The sequence below is a fragment of the Poecile atricapillus genome, chromosome 1 (assembly GCF_030490865.1).
Source record: "Poecile atricapillus isolate bPoeAtr1 chromosome 1, bPoeAtr1.hap1, whole genome shotgun sequence".
In the NCBI taxonomy this organism is placed as follows: domain Eukaryota; kingdom Metazoa; phylum Chordata; class Aves; order Passeriformes; family Paridae; genus Poecile; species Poecile atricapillus.
This window is the reverse complement of record NC_081249.1, coordinates 40,954,437-40,972,471: the sequence shown is the minus strand read 5'-3', so window position 1 is coordinate 40,972,471 and position 18,035 is coordinate 40,954,437. Positions and strand designations below refer to the sequence as shown.

Here is an 18,035-nt window from a genome sequence, read left to right as displayed (position 1 = left end):
CTGAGACATATGCCACAGGTCCATGGTAACAGCAGGTACAGGGTGGATGAAAGCTACATTTTGGCAAGTCAAATCTCAGCTATTCAGCCTACCCACATAACACAGAAAATACTGTATAATGCAGTGCTCACAGAATCAGCTGTAAGTTCTTTAAAAGACAGATACAGTTTCAGTTTTCTGTCAGATTCTAAAATGATAAATTCCGTTTCAACCCTGGCTTTAACTGAAACACCAAGATCCTACCATCACAGAAACACAGAGGTGATAAATATAGCTAAGAGGACACACTCTTATAAACTCTTGATATCTGGCAGATGTACTAGAGCAGATCCAGAATTACTGAAAGGTAAAGGAAAAAAAATAAAGTCTCCTTTAGGTATAAGTGGTTTGCTGTGCAACTTACCAGGGACTTTTCTGTCTCATGGTCATGACGGATGGCTTGTATTAAAGTTGTCCACTTTTTTTCCTGCATAGAGGAAATACATGTTAATTCTTGTTAACAACACATTTAGCTTGATATATGCAGCTCTGCTTCTTGTTAATAACACATGAGCATTTAGTTCCATATATGCAGCTTTATTTTTCTAAATAAAGCATAAATACCAAAAAGATGACAGTTTATATGAAATTTGAGTAACCCAGTATTTAATGCCTAGAAAATGCCTATTAGCATGATTTATACATGTGAGTGTGGTTTTCTTACCAATCACTCTAGAAACCGTATTTGCTCTTTGATTTGTATATGCAGTCACTGTGAGTGAGAAATACACAAGCATTTTGATACATCTCTATGTATTAACAAAAAGAGTAGTAAGAGCAGGGGATTTTCCCTTTAAATAATGTAATTTTGAGCACTCATTAACAACATATTTTATGTAGTAATGACAAAACCCCAAAACTAACATGAGTTTCAGAGTGAAGCCAATTTTTTTGATGAAATAAAAAAAAAACCAACATAAAGCAAAACTGAGTTTTGCACATCTTTGAGCAGAAGTCACCAAACTTCTGTACAATGTCAGCAGCATAGACCTTCACATCCCAAAAACCGTGAAAGAAAACAAAAGGCACAGATTGGAAAGTCCTGTCAGAAAGATTCCTAATTTTCTTTTTCATTTTGGGAAATAGAATATTCCAATTTTTCTGTAAGTGGCCTCACAAATGACTAAACGTAAATGCTTTATTAGAGCCTTCCAGAATTGAACTTTCACCAAACTTGACAAAGACAGTTATATTTAATCATAAAGAATAAGAGAATATCAATAAATAAGAAACAATTACTTCATTTATAAAAGATAAAGAAAATAAGCCCCTGTTTGCCATTATATGGACAGAATTAAATAGTATTAAATCCTTAAAACCCGCTTTTTTTGGCATTAAGAAGAATGAAAATTTCACTTTGGGATTTCATATCCTACTCCGAGATGAACAGAAATAAAAAGAAAGCAAGTGATCTGTCAAAAGCAATACATTAGGTTACAGTGTTACCTGTTTTTCCATTAGTCTAACCACATTTGGATGATCCTGAGGACGCTGAGGTTTCTCCTCTATAAATTCATGGCTGTCTTTCAGTGTTCCTAAATTGGATTTTTGTTGCATATTGGACTTTTGTAATTCTAATAGTTGCTAATAGGAGGGAGGAATACAAAATTTTCTTTAAACACAGTTATGCATAGATTGCATCAGATATTTCCCCCATTTCTCATGAGCTCAGCATTTAGCAAATTTCACGTCATTACTAATATCTACATCTAATATAAATATGACTTGTAAAACTACACAGGACCTAGCAGCTACAAAATACAAGCTGCTCTGGTAATGCCATGCAGATTTGTTTTCTAATCCAGCCATACTTTCATGATTCTCTTGCTAGTGAGCATTTCCAAAGCATGTATTGAAAACACATGAATTCTGTCAGGACTGTAATGCAGAAGTTATTGTCCTCCATGCCGCTTATGAGAATATTAACATAAGGATACCTAACATGCAGCAACCACAACAATATCTACTAACCTACAAACAGGTATTCAAAGGCTGAGGAGTAAAGAAAAACTGACATAATAGCTGAAGGGATCATTCATTCGTACAAAACAATCCTTTAAAAAAAAAAAAATGCAACCTGAAGTTATGTTAATAAAATACCTGTATACAAAGATAAAATTATAGCTACCATTCAATAATTTTTCAGAGTTCTGTAGGAAGAGCTTTACAATGTCTATATCACATTTCAAATACGTAAAGTTCACTGCCATCTATTGCAAGGGATTCATGCTTTAAATGTTATAAAATATAAATTGTTTACATTTTCTAAGGTTGAATTTCTTGAATATAACTCCTTAAGCTCTTTCATAAACATATCTTTCACTTTTTCTATTTCATCAGCCAATTTCTCTCTTTCCTCATCTTTCCATTTGTTAAATGATTGTAGAATCTCTTCTTCTTTTGATTTTTGCTGCTCACATTCCTGAAATTGAAAAAAAATATATATTGTTTGTTATTTTTCCTCACATTCAATATATATTCAAGCTCCTAAACTACACGTAGAATGCAGTCCCTTTTAGTATTTGGGAAATACTGTGACATCAAAAAACATTCAAACCGCCAGTTTTTTTAAGAATTCTAGGGTAACAACTATACATTTTGCTGGCTGAACAAGTATACTTCAAAAGAGTTTTGGCAGTTCATTATTTTTTACTGAAAAACACAAAAACGACTTTACTTGGTCATATCAAAGACCCACTTAGTTCAGCATCCTGTTCCTCACAAAGGCTCTAAGTGTATAAGTAAGAAAGGCCAATATTGGGGCAAGCAAATGTGCATGTTCTCCTTCACAGTCTCTAAGTTGCCAGCTGTTTTCAGCTCAGAGAACTTCTGGAGCCTAATACAGTTCTGTGAACTTCATTAACTGCATAAACTTCAATACATTTTTCCTCATACACTTTGCAGTCATCCTCTGCTGCTGCATCAGCTTTTAACAACTGCAACAGCTTTTGCCAATGAGCTTCACAAGCTGCATGAAGAGCCAAGTACTTTTCTTGTTGTAGTTTTTTGAATCTGGCTCCTGCTAATTACATTTGATGGATTTTGAGCCCTGAACTGGAGCACAGAGGGAATGATTCATCACTATTCACTCTGTCTAAGTCATGACTTCACAGGTATCAGTATCTCACCCTCCATCTTCATTAAGCATTTCTCTTTTTCAGACTGACCACTCTCAGCATGCTCAGTCATTCTAAATACTGACTGACCTTCTTTGTAGCCCATCTCCATAACTTCTATAGCTCTATCCTATCCTTTTTGAGACGAAGGGAAGGGACTAGACTCACACAACATATTTAGGCTGTGACTTGCACAGTGATTTTTCAGAATAATTGGTAATATTTGATTTTCTTTGCTAGCTGCTACTAACATTTCCCCAGGGCTATGTGTCACAAGCTTAAGATCTGGCCCTCCAGTAACAGCACTCAGCTCAGAACCCATTGTTCCATAGACAAAATCAGAACTATTTTATCCCCCTACACATTTACACCACTTTATCCATTAGATTACTTCAACCATTCCACTACATAGCGATGCATTTTTATATAGTTCTCAAATTGTTTAAAGTCCTGCATTTCACTGTCCAGGACATACATATCTTTTAGGAAACACCTACATTTTTCCATCACAGCATTCACTCTGAATTTGTTCTCTAACTATAACATGCAATCATTGTACAACTAGGAAGAATGGGATCATGTGTATCCTACCACCTCAAAGGAGCATAAGGGACCAAGAATAGGAAGCATGGCAGTTTATATACAAATTCCCTCCAGTAGTAGTTCTCTTAAGAAAAACAACAAACCCAACAGTGACATTATGACACCTGAATTGACAGTGGATGTCAGTCATGGCAGACAAACTGTAACCAGTTACACCACACATTTCTATCTTCCCCGAAATCCCAGAAAAACAGAGAAGTTTTGAAAGCTTCTTGTTGTGTAAGACTGCAAACTGTAGCTTCAGGACATTTCAGGTAGTCCCCTTGCAGTTAGGAGTCTCAGCTAAGACAAGTGACTTCAAAAGAGGCCCCTAAGGCACCAAAAAATCTACACTGCACTGTTATGAATACTCCAAGTTCCTCCTCATAAACAAAACAATGCTTCGGGGACAGGAGAAATATGTTACAGATGTACTTCTCAAAATCTAGGCACAGAATGAATGAGCAGAATACCTTCCACATGTCCACATAGGGCCAAGACTCATCATTCTGACAGTGCCTACACTCCTAAGTGAAACTCTACCAGCTTTTGATTTGGTCATTCAGTACTTTGAAAATGGAAGCTGAACACTTCCAAGAAAGGGGGAACAAAAGGACTGAAGAAAGACAAGTCTGAAGCTCAGTCCAGGGAAAAAAATACTCAATGCTTACAGAAGATGAGGATTTCCTCTGAAAACAAGGAAGAAGATCATCATCCATCACAGACTATCAGGTTGGAAGGGATTATCCTCCAGGATAATCTGGTCCAGCCTTTCTTGACAACAGCACAAACTAGACAAGGTGGCCCAGGATTTGTGGGCTGAATCTTGAAACTGCTCAACACTGGGAAATTGAGTACTTCTCTTGTTTGAGTGAACACAATACAGAAATGCTAATTCTTCTGAGACATTCACATTATTTAGTATGTTATTACCTTAGACAGCCTGGCCAAATTAGCCTGTTGTTCAGACTCTAACTGGGACTTGGTGATCTGCAACTGCTGCTTCAGTTTTTCAATCTCATCCTGCAATTTTTCTGTATTTCCTTTCCTCTTCTGTTCTGTTTGAAAGAAACACTGATTTTAAAAAGGTTTGTTCCAATTTCTGGAACTGTAATACTTCCTGCAAATACATTTCTAGTGTTTCAGCAACATCTTCACAAAGTGTGACTTTCTTAGTCCATTTCCCCTCCCACTACCATGATTCTTCATAGATGATTTTAAATATATATATTCTCTGGACTGCTAACTTACCCTCAAATACTTGTACCACTGACATGTGAAATGAAGTATTTACATGAAAAAGTATTTTGTAATTTCAAAGGACTCTAAGAAACACAGGCTCGTAAAAAGGATGTATGAGGGGAAAAAAAGTGAAGGGAATCTGAATACTATTTCAGAAATAACTTCATGGGATAATTTCCACAGAGCCATTTCAGGCTAATCCTTTTATACAACGATTACTTCAACTGTTTCTGCAGCATCTTTCACTATCATTTTTATCAAGTGTAAGGTGCACAAAAACTTCTTTCTTCTTTCAATATATTCAGACTTCCTCAACTGCTTATTCAGACCCCTCTCACTCTTGCTGCTGCTTCATTTGCCTGACAAGCTACAGTTCTGACCTCATTAGATTCTTCCTACTTTTTCTCCTCCCAAATGCTCCTTTTTTCCTAACTTGTTTCTAATCACTGTTACTTGTCAATACTTGTTAATCCGTAGCAATAAATCATAAGCATGCAGCCTAGCAGGAAGGAGAGAAATTAGGTATGAATGAAAACAGCTTTGAGAACATGGTTTTCCAAACTTAACATCTTTTAGTGAAGACAGAAAAAAGTATGCAAGTTAGTGGTAAAGCAACATTGATTATCATAGATGAAGTCAGACTGTTCTTAACAGTTTCTCTTTCTCACTACATTATACAGTCAGTTTAGTTCAGGAGAGGCTGATGCTATTCAAACTGATTTCAGGTAGGGTGGACTATTTCTGTATTAATAATTATTATATATTTACAAAATTTGTTTTCCTTAGTGCTTGTTCATTTTACCCATGCCTTCATAACATACATGTCTAAAGGGAAACTCTGCTTTGAACTGTGCTACTGGCTAAAGTGTTCAATAGAAAAGCTAGTTTGAGAAGATGCTGCAAATATGGCACACAGTTTTTTGTAAACTATTTTCCAGAGATTGAAATATATGTTGCGCAATACATTGTATGAGCCAGTGGCACTTGCATTCACACAAACTGGGATCTGCCACCTAAAATTGAAAAGCACAAACTTTTCTTCCAAGTTACACAAAATCATGGACTGCACATCCTCACTTTTCTAAACTACCTCTCTCAATATTTTTGATAACATTAAAGTACATACCGATCTCAGACTCTCCTGAGTGACGTCTTTGAATGTGACTTTGTAAAAAGGAATAGGTCATAAAAGCCTTTTCACAAAACGGACACTACAAAACCAAAACAAAACAAAGACAAAAAAGCAAAACAAAGAAAACAGTTAAAAGCACATTAGTAAGTATCTTTTTGGTAAATACAGTGGTTAAGGTTTTTAACAGGTTATTACGTTTTGTTCATATGTAAAAACAAGGTAACTTTAACAAATTCCATCTCACAAGAACAAAAATTCTCATGGTACCCAAAGGTAAAGTAACAGTAAACAATTCTCTAAGAAAAGGTATGTGGCTACATCAGTATGCTACATAGAATCCTTCTGAAGCACAAAGTTGTTTCAATTACTGTTTCTATAATTTATCTACTAGTTTTGAATATAAATTTGAAGTCAAATTTGGATCCCACCCTTTTTGAAATATCCTTTTTCTTCATCTTCAAAGTACATTCTATTTATGTTCAGAATATATTAAAAATAGATGGGTAGTACAGGGACAGAAGCTACATCTACAAACTCTCCAATATAGTTTAAGACTATGCATGAGGGTCTGTAATCATTTTAGGGTCATTCTCTACCTCTATCTCACACTTTTTTTCAAATAAAGAAATTTTAACAAAGCACAGACACTCAAAAAAAAGTAATTTTTACTTATCAGTGTGATATGACAGTAAGAAATCAGCTTAAGAGGTTTAAGATCTTGTCACCATAATCAATGACAGAAGGAGGATCTGGGGAACTACAGGCCTTTCAGTCTCACCTTGGTGCCTGGCAATGCTCTAGAACAGATCATCTCCAGTGTGATCACATACAGGACAACCAAGTGATCAGACCCAGACAACATGGGTTTAGAAAAGGCAGCTCCCGCCCAACTAACCTGATCCTTTTATTACCAGGTGACCTACCTAGTGGGTGAGGGAAAGGCTGTGGATATTGCCTACCTGGACTACAGCAAAGTCTTCAACACCATCTACCACAGCATTCTCCTGGAAAAGCTGGCAGCTTATGACTTAGGGAGGTACACTCTTCTCTGGGTTAAGAACTGTCTGCATGACAGGCCCAGAGATTGTGGTGGTGTCACATCCAGTTGGCATCTGGTCACTAGTCATGTCCTCAGGGATCAGTGATGGGACAGCCCAGTTTATTATGTTTATTGATGATTTGGATGAGGGGATTGAGTGTACCCTCAGTAAATTTGCATACACAACCAATTGGACAGGAATGCTGATCTGATGGAGGGTAGGAAGGCTCTGCAGAAGGATCTGGACAGGATGGATTGACGGACAGAGGCCAACTTTATGAGGTACAGCAAGACCAAGCACCAGGTCCTTCACTTCAGCCACAAAACCCCCTTCAGCATTACAGGCTTGGGGCAGTGTTTATAAAGCTGCTCAGTGGCAAAAGACCAAGGGGTGTTGGTAAACAGCTGCTGAACATGAGCCAGTGTGTGCCCAGGTGGCCAAGAAGACCAGTGTCATCCTGACTTGTATCAGCAGTACTGTGGCCAGCAGGACCAGAGCATTGATTGTCCCTCCATACTCATACCTCAAATCCTGTGTCCAGTTCTGGGGCCCTCACTACAAGAAGGACATTGAGGTGCTGGAGTGTGTCCAAAGAAGAGCAATGGAACTGGTAAAAGGTCTGACAGGTAAGACCTATGAGCAGATGAGGGGGCTGGGGGTGTTTAGCCTGCAGAAAAGGAGGCGCAGGGGAGACCTTATCCCTCTCTACAACTGCCTGAGAGGAGGCTGCAATTACACAGGGGTCAGCCTCTTCTCCCAGGAAACAAATGACAGGACAAGAGGACTTAACCTCAAGCTGTGACAAGGAAGGTTCAGGTTGGACATCAGAAGGAATTTCTTCATTAAAAGGGTGGTTAAACATTGGGATGGACTGCCCAGGGAGGTGGTGGAATCACCATCCCTGGAGGTGTTCAAGAAATAAATGAACGCTACACTTAGTGCCATGGTCTAGTTGACAAGATGTTGATCAGTCAAAGGTTGGACTTGATGATCTCAGAGATCTTTTCCAAGCTAAATGATTCTGTGATTATATGAAATTCCTAGATTTCATTTTATACATAAAGTGCTGCCACTGGTAGTCAGGTATCCTATAAAACACACTTTTCAGCAAACACTAAAGCCATGAATAATTACGACAAATTTTGTTGAGCAAATTCAAGACCTAATATAAAACCTAAATAAAGTGATATAGTATGGCAGCAAAGCATTGCTGCCAACCAAGAGGGAGCTTACAGTGTAACAGATTGCACATGATTTATAGAATTAAATTGGCTGTGAAATAATGTTATTCATTCAAGCACAAACTTCATGTCAGTTTGACTTGTTGGTAGTGAAAGAAAGCTCTTACTGCAGTAGACAGGATTAACACAGGGAATATTTAGGTTTTGAAATATGCAACACTTTTCTTGCAACTACTTTTCACAGTGTTAACCACAACATGCATTTTATGCCTACATTGTACACGCTAATGTAAGATTTCTGAACAAAGTATCAAAAAAGTGGAAAGCATTATTTAAAATTAAATTTTTATTACTCACATGAGGGTACTGACGAACAAGCCTTAAATTAATGACTTGTAGGTATCAGTACCATTTTATAGTAGCATTTCATGGATAAGCTTATATTGGTGTTGGACTAAAGGCATTACATGTGAATTCCAAAATTATCTGTAAAGGGCACCTCTGCTAAAAAACAAATAACAGACTTATTTGTAAAACATCCAAGACTTTGAGGGCAAGGAATCTGAACTACCCTCTCAGGAACACCAGTTATTACCCCTATTATCTGGCAATGCAGATCATGGCACAGATAAATACCATACAGTTACTGTTTACTGCTCACACTGCTACCCTGCACTTACACACCATCTGTCTCTGGCATTCAAACTCAGAATCCTGAAAACACTGTAGGAACTTCAGGTATTGTTCAACATCATTCCCTGAACTCATTTTTCTCCTGTGAACTTAAATAACTACTAGAGAAAATAAATTACTAACAGAAAAGAAAGAAAGAGGGGAGATCAAAAGTTTACTTTATATGAAATCAAATTACAAATGAGAAATAGATTTCTATCTCTGTTTTACTGCAAATGCCATTGAACAGATTAGCAATGAGACAAGTTCACTACTATGTTTTTCAGCTTCCACAGAGACAGTTGCACACTACAAATATTTCTGGAAAACTTGATAATATTTGGCAATCACAGTATGACAATTATTTAAGTTTACACTTAAAATGATACATGCAATCAGTTTTCTTTTGCAACACAGGACAAACTGCTTTGTGAGTTGCATAAAGGTTTTTTTTAAAAAAAAAAATCAGCAGCTTGTCCTTGAGACTAAAATTTGAATGCATGAACCTTGCCTCATGTATAGTTCTACTCTTGGGGAATAAGGTACCTTTTTCCTTACAGAAACACTTGAGGCAACTTAGCTGATGTCTTAAACATTGACCTTTGTCTGTAACTTTAAACATACTAGCCTGAAATCAAGTCAAGTCTTTCTGCAGTGTACACTTTAGACTTCAGATTACATCTGAAGCTGAAATTTGCATTTGTGAAACCTGAAAACGCTGATGCTGAAAAAATACTTAAATCAAACTACCACACCATTGTAGTGAGACAAAAAAATCCCTCCCAATAAAAACAGAGTGCCATGACACTGTCACTCAGAACAGCTATGTACTAAGGTTCTTAAGACCCTTTGGGAACAGATTGTTGTGGAATCAGAGCTGAGCTAACTCACTGAACCTCTTTACCACCTTGCCTGAGTCACCTCTGAGTCATACACACAAGCAGAAACTTTGTGAAACTGGAGAACATCAGTGCAGGACAGTGACTTCTTGCAGATGGTACATTACTGCTCAGCATCAGTTCTGATGCATTTTCTCCATTTGTTTTCTGACCATGCAGTTGACAGGCAAGGAAAGACAGCAACACAACGAAGTAGTAACACGTTTATCACTTTTTTTGTATATGTATCTGACATTTCAGATGCATCTAAAGCAAATTCAGAGTAAAGAGCACCTGCTAGTAAAAAGAGGACTTGTTAAAGATGATGTAGCACTCTCCCAAGAGTCTCTGAAACACAGATGGAAAATAAGTGCCAGCAATGCACTTCCTTTTGCAAGGTCACTGGTCCTTGCAGTTCCAGCCTTTCACCCAGCAAGCAACTGCATCCCAGCAGAGTGGGGGTGCCCTGCTGCCCATCCCAGCAGGCTCAGAGCTGACAAGGTGTGTCTGACTGGGCCCCCCGGCCCTCTCCTCTCACCTGGTGGTAGTTCGCTCGTGCCTCCAGCATCATCTGCTGGGTGCTGATCATCTTCTTCCTCCGCCTGCATTCTTCCTTGAGCCCCTGGATCTCCTGCAAGCGCTGGGCCACCTCCTTCCCCAGCTGGTCACGCTGGGCCTGTGTCTCTCTCAGAGCCTCCTCCAGGCTGCCGAGCTGGGCGCTGAGGTACTCCTGGGAGTGCAGCAGGTACTCGGTGGAGAGCTGTGCCATGCGCAGCAGCTTCAGCAGCAGCGGGTCTGCGGGGGCCTGGCAGTGCGGGCAGCGCTCCTGATCGGCGCTGCAGAAAGTGACATGCTCCAAGTGCGTCTGCAGGACCGCCACATCCCCATCCCGCGACACCCGTTCCACGTCCACGGTGCTCAGCCGCCGCCAGTCCGGGTTCTCGTGCCGCCCGCGGAACTGGAACGCGGGATACGCCGCCGGCCCCGCGCCGGTCTCGGCCGTCGGCGGGTGGTAGGAGCGCTGGGAGAAGGGCTGCGGGAGAGAGACACGGCTCAGCCCGGGCCGGCACTCCCCGCCCCGCCGCCCGCCCGCCCGTCCCGGCGCTCACCATGTCCGGTCTCCGTCCCTGCGGCTTCGCTCAGCGCCGGCGTCCTCCGCGTCGCTATAGCAGCCCCGGCCTGTGCGAGGGGAGGCGGCAGTGACGCCGGGCTGTGCCGCCTCCCGCCCGCCCCGCCGCTCTCCGCCCCTTCGGCTCCGTGCTCGGCACAAATCCCGTCCTTCTCCCTCCCGGCATCCTCCTCCCGCGACGCCTCCATAGCTCCTGGCGGCGCCGCCCTGAAGCGCTCTCTCCCGCGGGTCGCGGTGCTCCCGCTGCCCCGCACGCAGCGCATCCTTTACCATCTTCACACCCTACTCGCATCAACAAACGTATCCTCGGCTCCGCTCTCACGTTTATGCACCCTTAACACAGCTACACAGCGTACGCTTTCTCTCTCCACATTCCCTTCACTTCTTTGAAGTCTGTACATGCCACCCCACTCGCACGTTCATTGCATCAACGTGCCTTCCCATGCTGTGCCTCGACCGTGCTGCTCCTGACTCAAACCTTTCTCACTCCGCCATGACTTATACTCCTTTAACCCTTGTCGTCCTGCGCCCTTCTCCAGCCTCGCCTACTCAACTTTCCCCCAGATGTGACAACACCTGTCACCTCCCCACCATCAGCATTCATACGTATGTCGTTTCTCTGTACATCTTCACACTGCTGCGCCCTCATGTGCCTCAGCTGGTAGCTCTATGCAATCTCTCCAGTGCAACAACTCCATACCCCCTCCCAGTGAACACACAACAACCTCCTGTCTGGTGCTTTCAAACACCTTCCTCACCTTAATACAGTCACACACTTTGCATGCTGCTTCCACACGTTCTCCTTACTCATCAAATCAACACACCTCTGCCTGGTATCAGCACACACCAGACCCACTCCTGCAACCATACAACCCTACAACCTCACCACATCTGTCGTTCCTGTCTCATTCTACTGGTCCCAAACACTTCAGCCCCAAGAAGCACCTCATGGCTTGCGTACATCACCTACTTTACCATCCATGGCCAAATACTTTTCTTCAATGCAACCAACAACTTCTGCCTATATCCCTGCCCCACCTCAATTCCCAGCGCTCCCCAGTTCGGTGTTTCTCTTGTTCCTGCTCAGTTGCTTCAAACACTGTTTCTAAGCAGCAACATCCTTCTCCTCCATCATACAAAATTACCCTATTCCCTCACTCATCCTTGCCACTCTTTTCCAAAAACTGGCTTTTCCTGTTACCATGTCTTAATATTTCAGTCCCTAGCTACGTATGCCTTACTGCCATGTTCCACATTTATACCTCCCTAACTTTTCAGTCCCTTCCGTGCATTTTTCAGTTTCTCATACTCTTGGTCATTCATACATACCTCTCCAATAACAGTCACACAGTATGTGATCATACACTCTATCCCATAGGTTTCTCTACATCATGCATTATAGACTCACAGAGATGTTCTCAAGGGACCTCTGATGATCATCATCCAGTCCAAATTTCTGCCGCACACTAGCTCACATCACCTGTGGCATTTAAGATGAACAGACAATCCATGACCTCCTTGTACAGCCTGTTGCACGTCTGTGCTCTCCTCATGATGAAAACATTATTCTTCATATCTTACTGAGTATCTCTTATTACCAAGATTAAAGAATGGTTTGAATATTTTTGCTGCAATTATTCAAGTAACTGTAGGCCACTACTAGAGCGTCCCTTTGCCTTCACCACTCTAAACAAGCCCAGCTCCCTCAACTTCTTCTCATAGATCATGAAGATCCTAACCGTATTGTTAGGCCTCCTCTGTCCCCTTTCAGCTCCTCCACATCGTTCATACTCCTCCTTAGTATTTCCCTCCATTTGCCTCCTACGAATTTGTAATGAAGCTCACCTCTCATCTGCACTTTTAACACCGTCCTCTCCAATATAAACAGTAACATGTCTACCAGTGATCTCAATATAGAACTACTTCCACAAAAATAGCAATGCTGCTAAATGCACCAACACAAGCACCCTCACAAAATACAAGCTCTTAGTTTTATTACTAGATATCTATGTTGGTTGTTGGTTTTTGGAATTTGAACCTTAAGCCTACTGGTCCCACTTATACCCAAGGTTCAGTTCCATTTAGATTCTTCCATCACTTTCCATGGCACTTGTTTTAAATTTAGAAAGATACTGTGTAATGTTTGCAACATTGCAGTCTATTTCTGCAAGGATAATGTTTTTGCCACCTCCTTTTCTGCAAACAGGGTCTCCAGCAAATCTTCAAAGAAATCCATTTAACATTTTCTTATGTATATCAAATATAGATCTGCCACTGAACTTCGCATTGCTTTGAGTCCCAAAATAAAAAAAAAACCTGCTAATCTTCTTCAGAGCTATTTCTAATGACAGAGACTCACTTCCATTTAGTGTATAAATATACTTATACTTGTAAGCAGCTAGATCTTTTAAAATGCTCAAATACTAGCTACTGTCCAAAATGCTCATGCCTCAGATTCTTTAAAACACCTTGAAAAGCAGGTGTTTGAATATTTTTTCTAATCAAGGGAACTTAACAACTGTTAAGTTACACATAATGAAATCTAACTCCCAAAAATCTAAACCTAGTATGTACTCCGTCTATTTGACATAGGAGAAATTTCTTTACATATAAAACATGTGAATTTTGAAAGCTACCACTTTGTGTGTCAAGCAGAAGGAGCCTGAAAAAGTACACATTAAATAAGGGCCTTTCACTGACAGATGCATGGGTTTAATAGGAAAAAAATAACCAAACATTATTTAAAGCCAGCAAAGTAAACCACGCCTGAGGGTAGCTTATTCTCTTCAACCAATGTATTTAGTCAGGAATATCCATACACATTTGCATACTGCTCCAACTAAACCTGCTTTAACTGAACGTGACCTTGCAGAGGTACATAATCTACCCATCATATAATGGTCTTTGCTGGAAGGCACCTTAAAGACCATCTACTTCCAACCAGCTGCCGTGGGCAGGGACACCTTCAAGCAGACCAGGTCACTCAGAGACCCATCCAACCTGGCCTTGAACGCTGCCAGGGATGGGAGAGGCACCACGAAGTTGAGAAGAAGCACAAGCCACCCAGGCATCTCAATGGAGATAGAAAAAGTACGGACGGACAGAGGCAGCCCTTTTCGATCTTTTTTCTCTTTCTTTCTTTCTTTGCCGGATTTACTCTATTCTGGAAGCTGTGCCCTTGAGTTATTTAGAGTCATCACCCACCCGCCAGGCCCTCTCGATCAGGGGTGGCACCGCCTGCTCCCCCAGCCACCCCTCCCCTCCGGGACGGGCGGCACGGGGGAAAAGCGGCGCTTCCCCGCGGCGGTGTCCGTGGACCAGGCCCGGACCCGGCGACTGGGGAGCCGGCCCGAGCACGGCCGGGCCTGGGGGAGGCCCTGAGCCGGGCTCCATCTGCCTGCCAAAACCTCCGGCTCCGCTTCGGAGCGCGGCCGCCTCGCCGCTCCCCCCCGCCTCCGCCAGAGGAGAGGCCCCGCCGGGCTCTGCCTCCCGCCACCCTCCTGCACCCGGGATGGTGGAGAGGGAAGGGCTCACCTCAGGCTGCAGCTCCGCGGGTCTCGGTGGGCGCTGCAGGGCGCGGAGGGGCGGCGGGGCTGCGGCCGCTCCCGCCCCGGCCGTTACCGGCGGTGCCGCGGCTGCGCCCCCCGGCCTCCGCCGGGCCCGTCCCGCGCCGGCCCCGCTGCCCCGAGGCCGCGGGTGGCGGCTCAGGAGGGGTCGGCGGCCGAGGCAGGCGAGGGCTCCCCCGCTGCTCGCCGACTCTCGCTCCTTCAAAACCTGACCGGCAGATGCTGATGCCCAGGCGGGATGTCCTTTGTCTTGGTCCGGTCCCGAGCCTCTCCGACCGAGAAGCAGCCTTTCCTGTCCCTTTTTGTAAAATGCAACAAGCTTTGGAAAGGCTGCCTTTGCAAATTCTAGGCACGTTTTACCACGCAGTCACCGAACACGACACGTTTAAACCTGTGGAGCAGCGAACTTCTCAGCGGGATGGGGAGTCGCCGCCGGCGCGGGGCGGGCGGCGCGGCAGGGCAGCGGTGGGGCGGGGGCAGGAACCCGCCTGCCCACCGAGATGGATCGGGGGTTTGGAGGTTACAGGAGCCCTCCTGCCTAGCGAGCTGGATAGGGGATCTTGAGGAACTGCAGGATCCCATCTGCCCGCCGAGCTGGAGAGGAGTCTCGGGATCTGCAGCATCGTGCCTGCACACCGAGCTGCAAAGGGATTTGTGGGGCTGCGGAAGCTCGCCTGCCTGCCGAGCTGGAGGGAAGCCCGAGGGACCAAAAGCGTAGTGATAATCTCCAGTGGGAGAAGGTGTGGATCTTTCATGAGAGCTTCCTGACGTGTGCAGGAAAACATCGTGTTCCAATACAAGGATAAAGCCGGGAGTGTGCTCTCCTGCAGGTAGCTTAAACAAATGTTTAATGTCAGGAGAAGTTGTTATTTTCAATGAAAATATGTATTATATCATGCAGATAGAATCATTCTATTCATACAGCTACAGATTACATCAGATCCTTCTGATTTTATTCCTCTTCCCTCTCAGGGTTTTGAATTGTGCTTTTCCTTAATAAATGCTGTGCAGTCTTTGTGACCACAAAGAAAATTTCAGAGTTTGTATTTAATATAAATTATGCTGGCAAATTCACTGATGGAGGTAATCATTAGACATTTACAACACCTAGTCTTCATTTAGGAATTCCTTTTGGCCAGGGACACACCACTGTGTGGTGTGTTTCTAAAGGAGACAGAATTACTGAGACACCAACTTACCTCACTGAACCATGGAATTCTATTGCGACAGTGTAGATGTGAGCACATATGCTGTGAACACCAGCTTTAAGAAAAGCGGTAACCATTCAGGTGCTTCAGTTTTTGATGCTCCAAGGTTACCTCAGCATGCTCCAGTCACTAATGGCTGTTCAATCCAGAGCATGAGGGCAGTCTGAAGGAAAACCTGAACGTATATCAAAAGTGGACATCCGGTCCTCTGTACTAGTGACTTTTGCTTCTGCAGATCTGTACCTGTTGCACTACTAAAGCAGGCATTGCCAGAGGAAGATGCTTTATGAAGGCTTTAGTGTGATAAACCTTAATTAAGAGAGGACTTTGAAAACCTGCAGTGTGACAGTTACAGCCTCTGTGGGTGAGGCCTAGAGGCAAATATGCAATGCAAGTTGATCAGCACTTTATGTGAAAGGTTGGAGCATTCAGAGAGCAAGATCCACAAGTGCAGTGTCTTGGCTGCCCAAGAAATTTATACCCCCTGCCCTTTTAATGCCCTAATGACAGCACCACAGTCTGTTCTGCCTGCCTTCTAAGGATCTCTCTTGCTATGAAAGTGGCTTTTATATCAAAGTAAATGCTAATTGTGTGAAAAAATTCTGGAAATAATCTTCAGTTGATGAGGGGAGTGCTATATGAATTGTGCAGAAATGTGAATTTTGGTTGCTTATTCTAGTATCAGTTTAATACAAAATACCCAAGCAGGTCTTGGATGAGGGCTATAACGAAGATTTTTATGCTGAAGAGGCAGCTCTCACACTGTCACTCTTTCACTCTTGATTTGTTCCAGAGCTTGATTAATCTGTAATTACTAGCTGTAAGTGGTACAGCCTCACTTGGCAAAGGTGAGTATTCTTTAACCCACATTACTGCCAGGTTCTGCCCTTATATACCTTGGTGACAAAAGTACTCTCCTAAATCAGGTGTGGATTTACTAGGAGAGGACCAAGAGCAATTGCAAGGTATTTGTGAGGCTCACAGCGGGTACCTGCAACTGGAGAACACAAAAATGAGAGTATTCTGATGGTAGGGTGAAATACAATGACATCTTGGCACTGGCTATTTGGGAAATGTCTTGGGTAGCAGGGGTATTGGCCACTAAGGGAGGCTGGGCAGGGGCAGCCAGGCTTGGCAGTGCCCTCAGAGCCCTGATGCAATGTGTTAAGTGAAAAAGTTATTGGTGTATTTTGTGGCATGGAGGAGGACTACACATGAAGTACAAGATGTTTCAATTTGAGAGGGCAGTGGAAAAACTGTCTTGGGAACTGAGAAATAGACTCTTGAGTAATATCTCTCCTCAGCACTCTCAGAGTGACGCATACAAGTAATCATTAACTCAGGTGGAAAGCTGACTTCACCAGAATGGTGCATGTATAATAATGAGTCTAGCCAGATTCTTTGTTTAATCTTTTCCTTCCTGCCACTTCCCACCATGGCACATTTTTCAATTTTCAAGCGAGCAGCTGTGTGGTGCTTAGTTGCTGGTTGGGGTTAAACCATGACAAATACCTATACTACTTCCATTTGTTCAAACTTTCCATCTCTCAGTTTACCTGAGGAAATAATTTATGTATTTTTATCACAGGAAAACAAAACAGTTTAAAAAAAGGTAGAATGAACCACTCTCCTGACCCTTTTGTGTCACCTCCTTCATTTCAACAAATGCTACCAGCCACAATTAAGCAGTTTAAATAGGCACTGCTCTATGTAGTTTAATAAATTTTATTTTTAATTTTGGATGCTTCAGACTCTTTACAAATTAAATCTTTTTTATCTTCAAATAAAACAGTTTCTCCTAAAAGTTTCTCTTCATGTAATAAGTCTAGCTGGATTTTACTGAGATGGCCAGTTCATTTATCTTCCTTTCTTCCAAACTCAGAGGGAATTCAACTTAACAATATGTCTACAAAGACACTGAAACCATTGATGCAATTGCAGCAATAGAAAGGTCACACAAGCAAGTACTTGGATTTTAACACTTAACTACCTCTAGGTGAATTTTTAATGGCATATGTTAGATATTTATTCTTTTTCTTACAACTACATTGCACTTTTTCACTTACATGGCTATAATATGCTGCAGTTCAGTGGGTAAAAGAGGATGCTAGATAGCATCACAGACCAATGGCTTACATGAACTTATAAAACTCTGCATGAGGGGTATTCTGTTGCCAGTCTTGAGAGATGGAAACATCCACTTAGGGAGGAAGAGCATGAAGGTGTCTTCTAGAGCAGGCAGAGGTGAGG

At 42.5% G+C, this 18,035-nt stretch overlaps 1 protein-coding gene across 3 annotated transcripts in view; it reads right to left on the bottom strand.

The window, feature by feature from the left end:
* Positions 1 to 14,675, bottom strand: part of DZIP1 (DAZ interacting zinc finger protein 1) — a 38,795-nt gene extending 24,120 nt beyond the window's left edge. The window contains exons 1-9 of one of the 3 annotated variants that reach the window (XM_058857594.1): positions 14,546 to 14,675; positions 12,420 to 12,491; positions 10,992 to 11,061; positions 10,421 to 10,915; positions 6,106 to 6,190; positions 4,671 to 4,795; positions 2,300 to 2,461; positions 1,486 to 1,623; positions 404 to 466 (exon numbers count right to left, since the gene is read on the bottom strand). In XM_058857594.1, coding sequence (XP_058713577.1) covers positions 404 to 466; positions 1,486 to 1,623; positions 2,300 to 2,461; positions 4,671 to 4,795; positions 6,106 to 6,190; positions 10,421 to 10,915; positions 10,992 to 10,994 — 1,071 coding nt within the window. In that variant the 5' untranslated portion in view covers positions 10,995 to 11,061; positions 12,420 to 12,491; positions 14,546 to 14,675. Of the gene's footprint in view, positions 1 to 403; positions 467 to 1,485; positions 1,624 to 2,299; positions 2,462 to 4,670; positions 4,796 to 6,105; positions 6,191 to 10,420; positions 10,916 to 10,991; positions 11,062 to 12,419; positions 13,098 to 14,545 lie in introns of those variants that run through there. The other 2 variants (XM_058857602.1, XM_058857601.1) reach the window with 2 other exon arrangements.
* Positions 14,676 to 18,035: the final 3,360 nt, after the last annotated feature.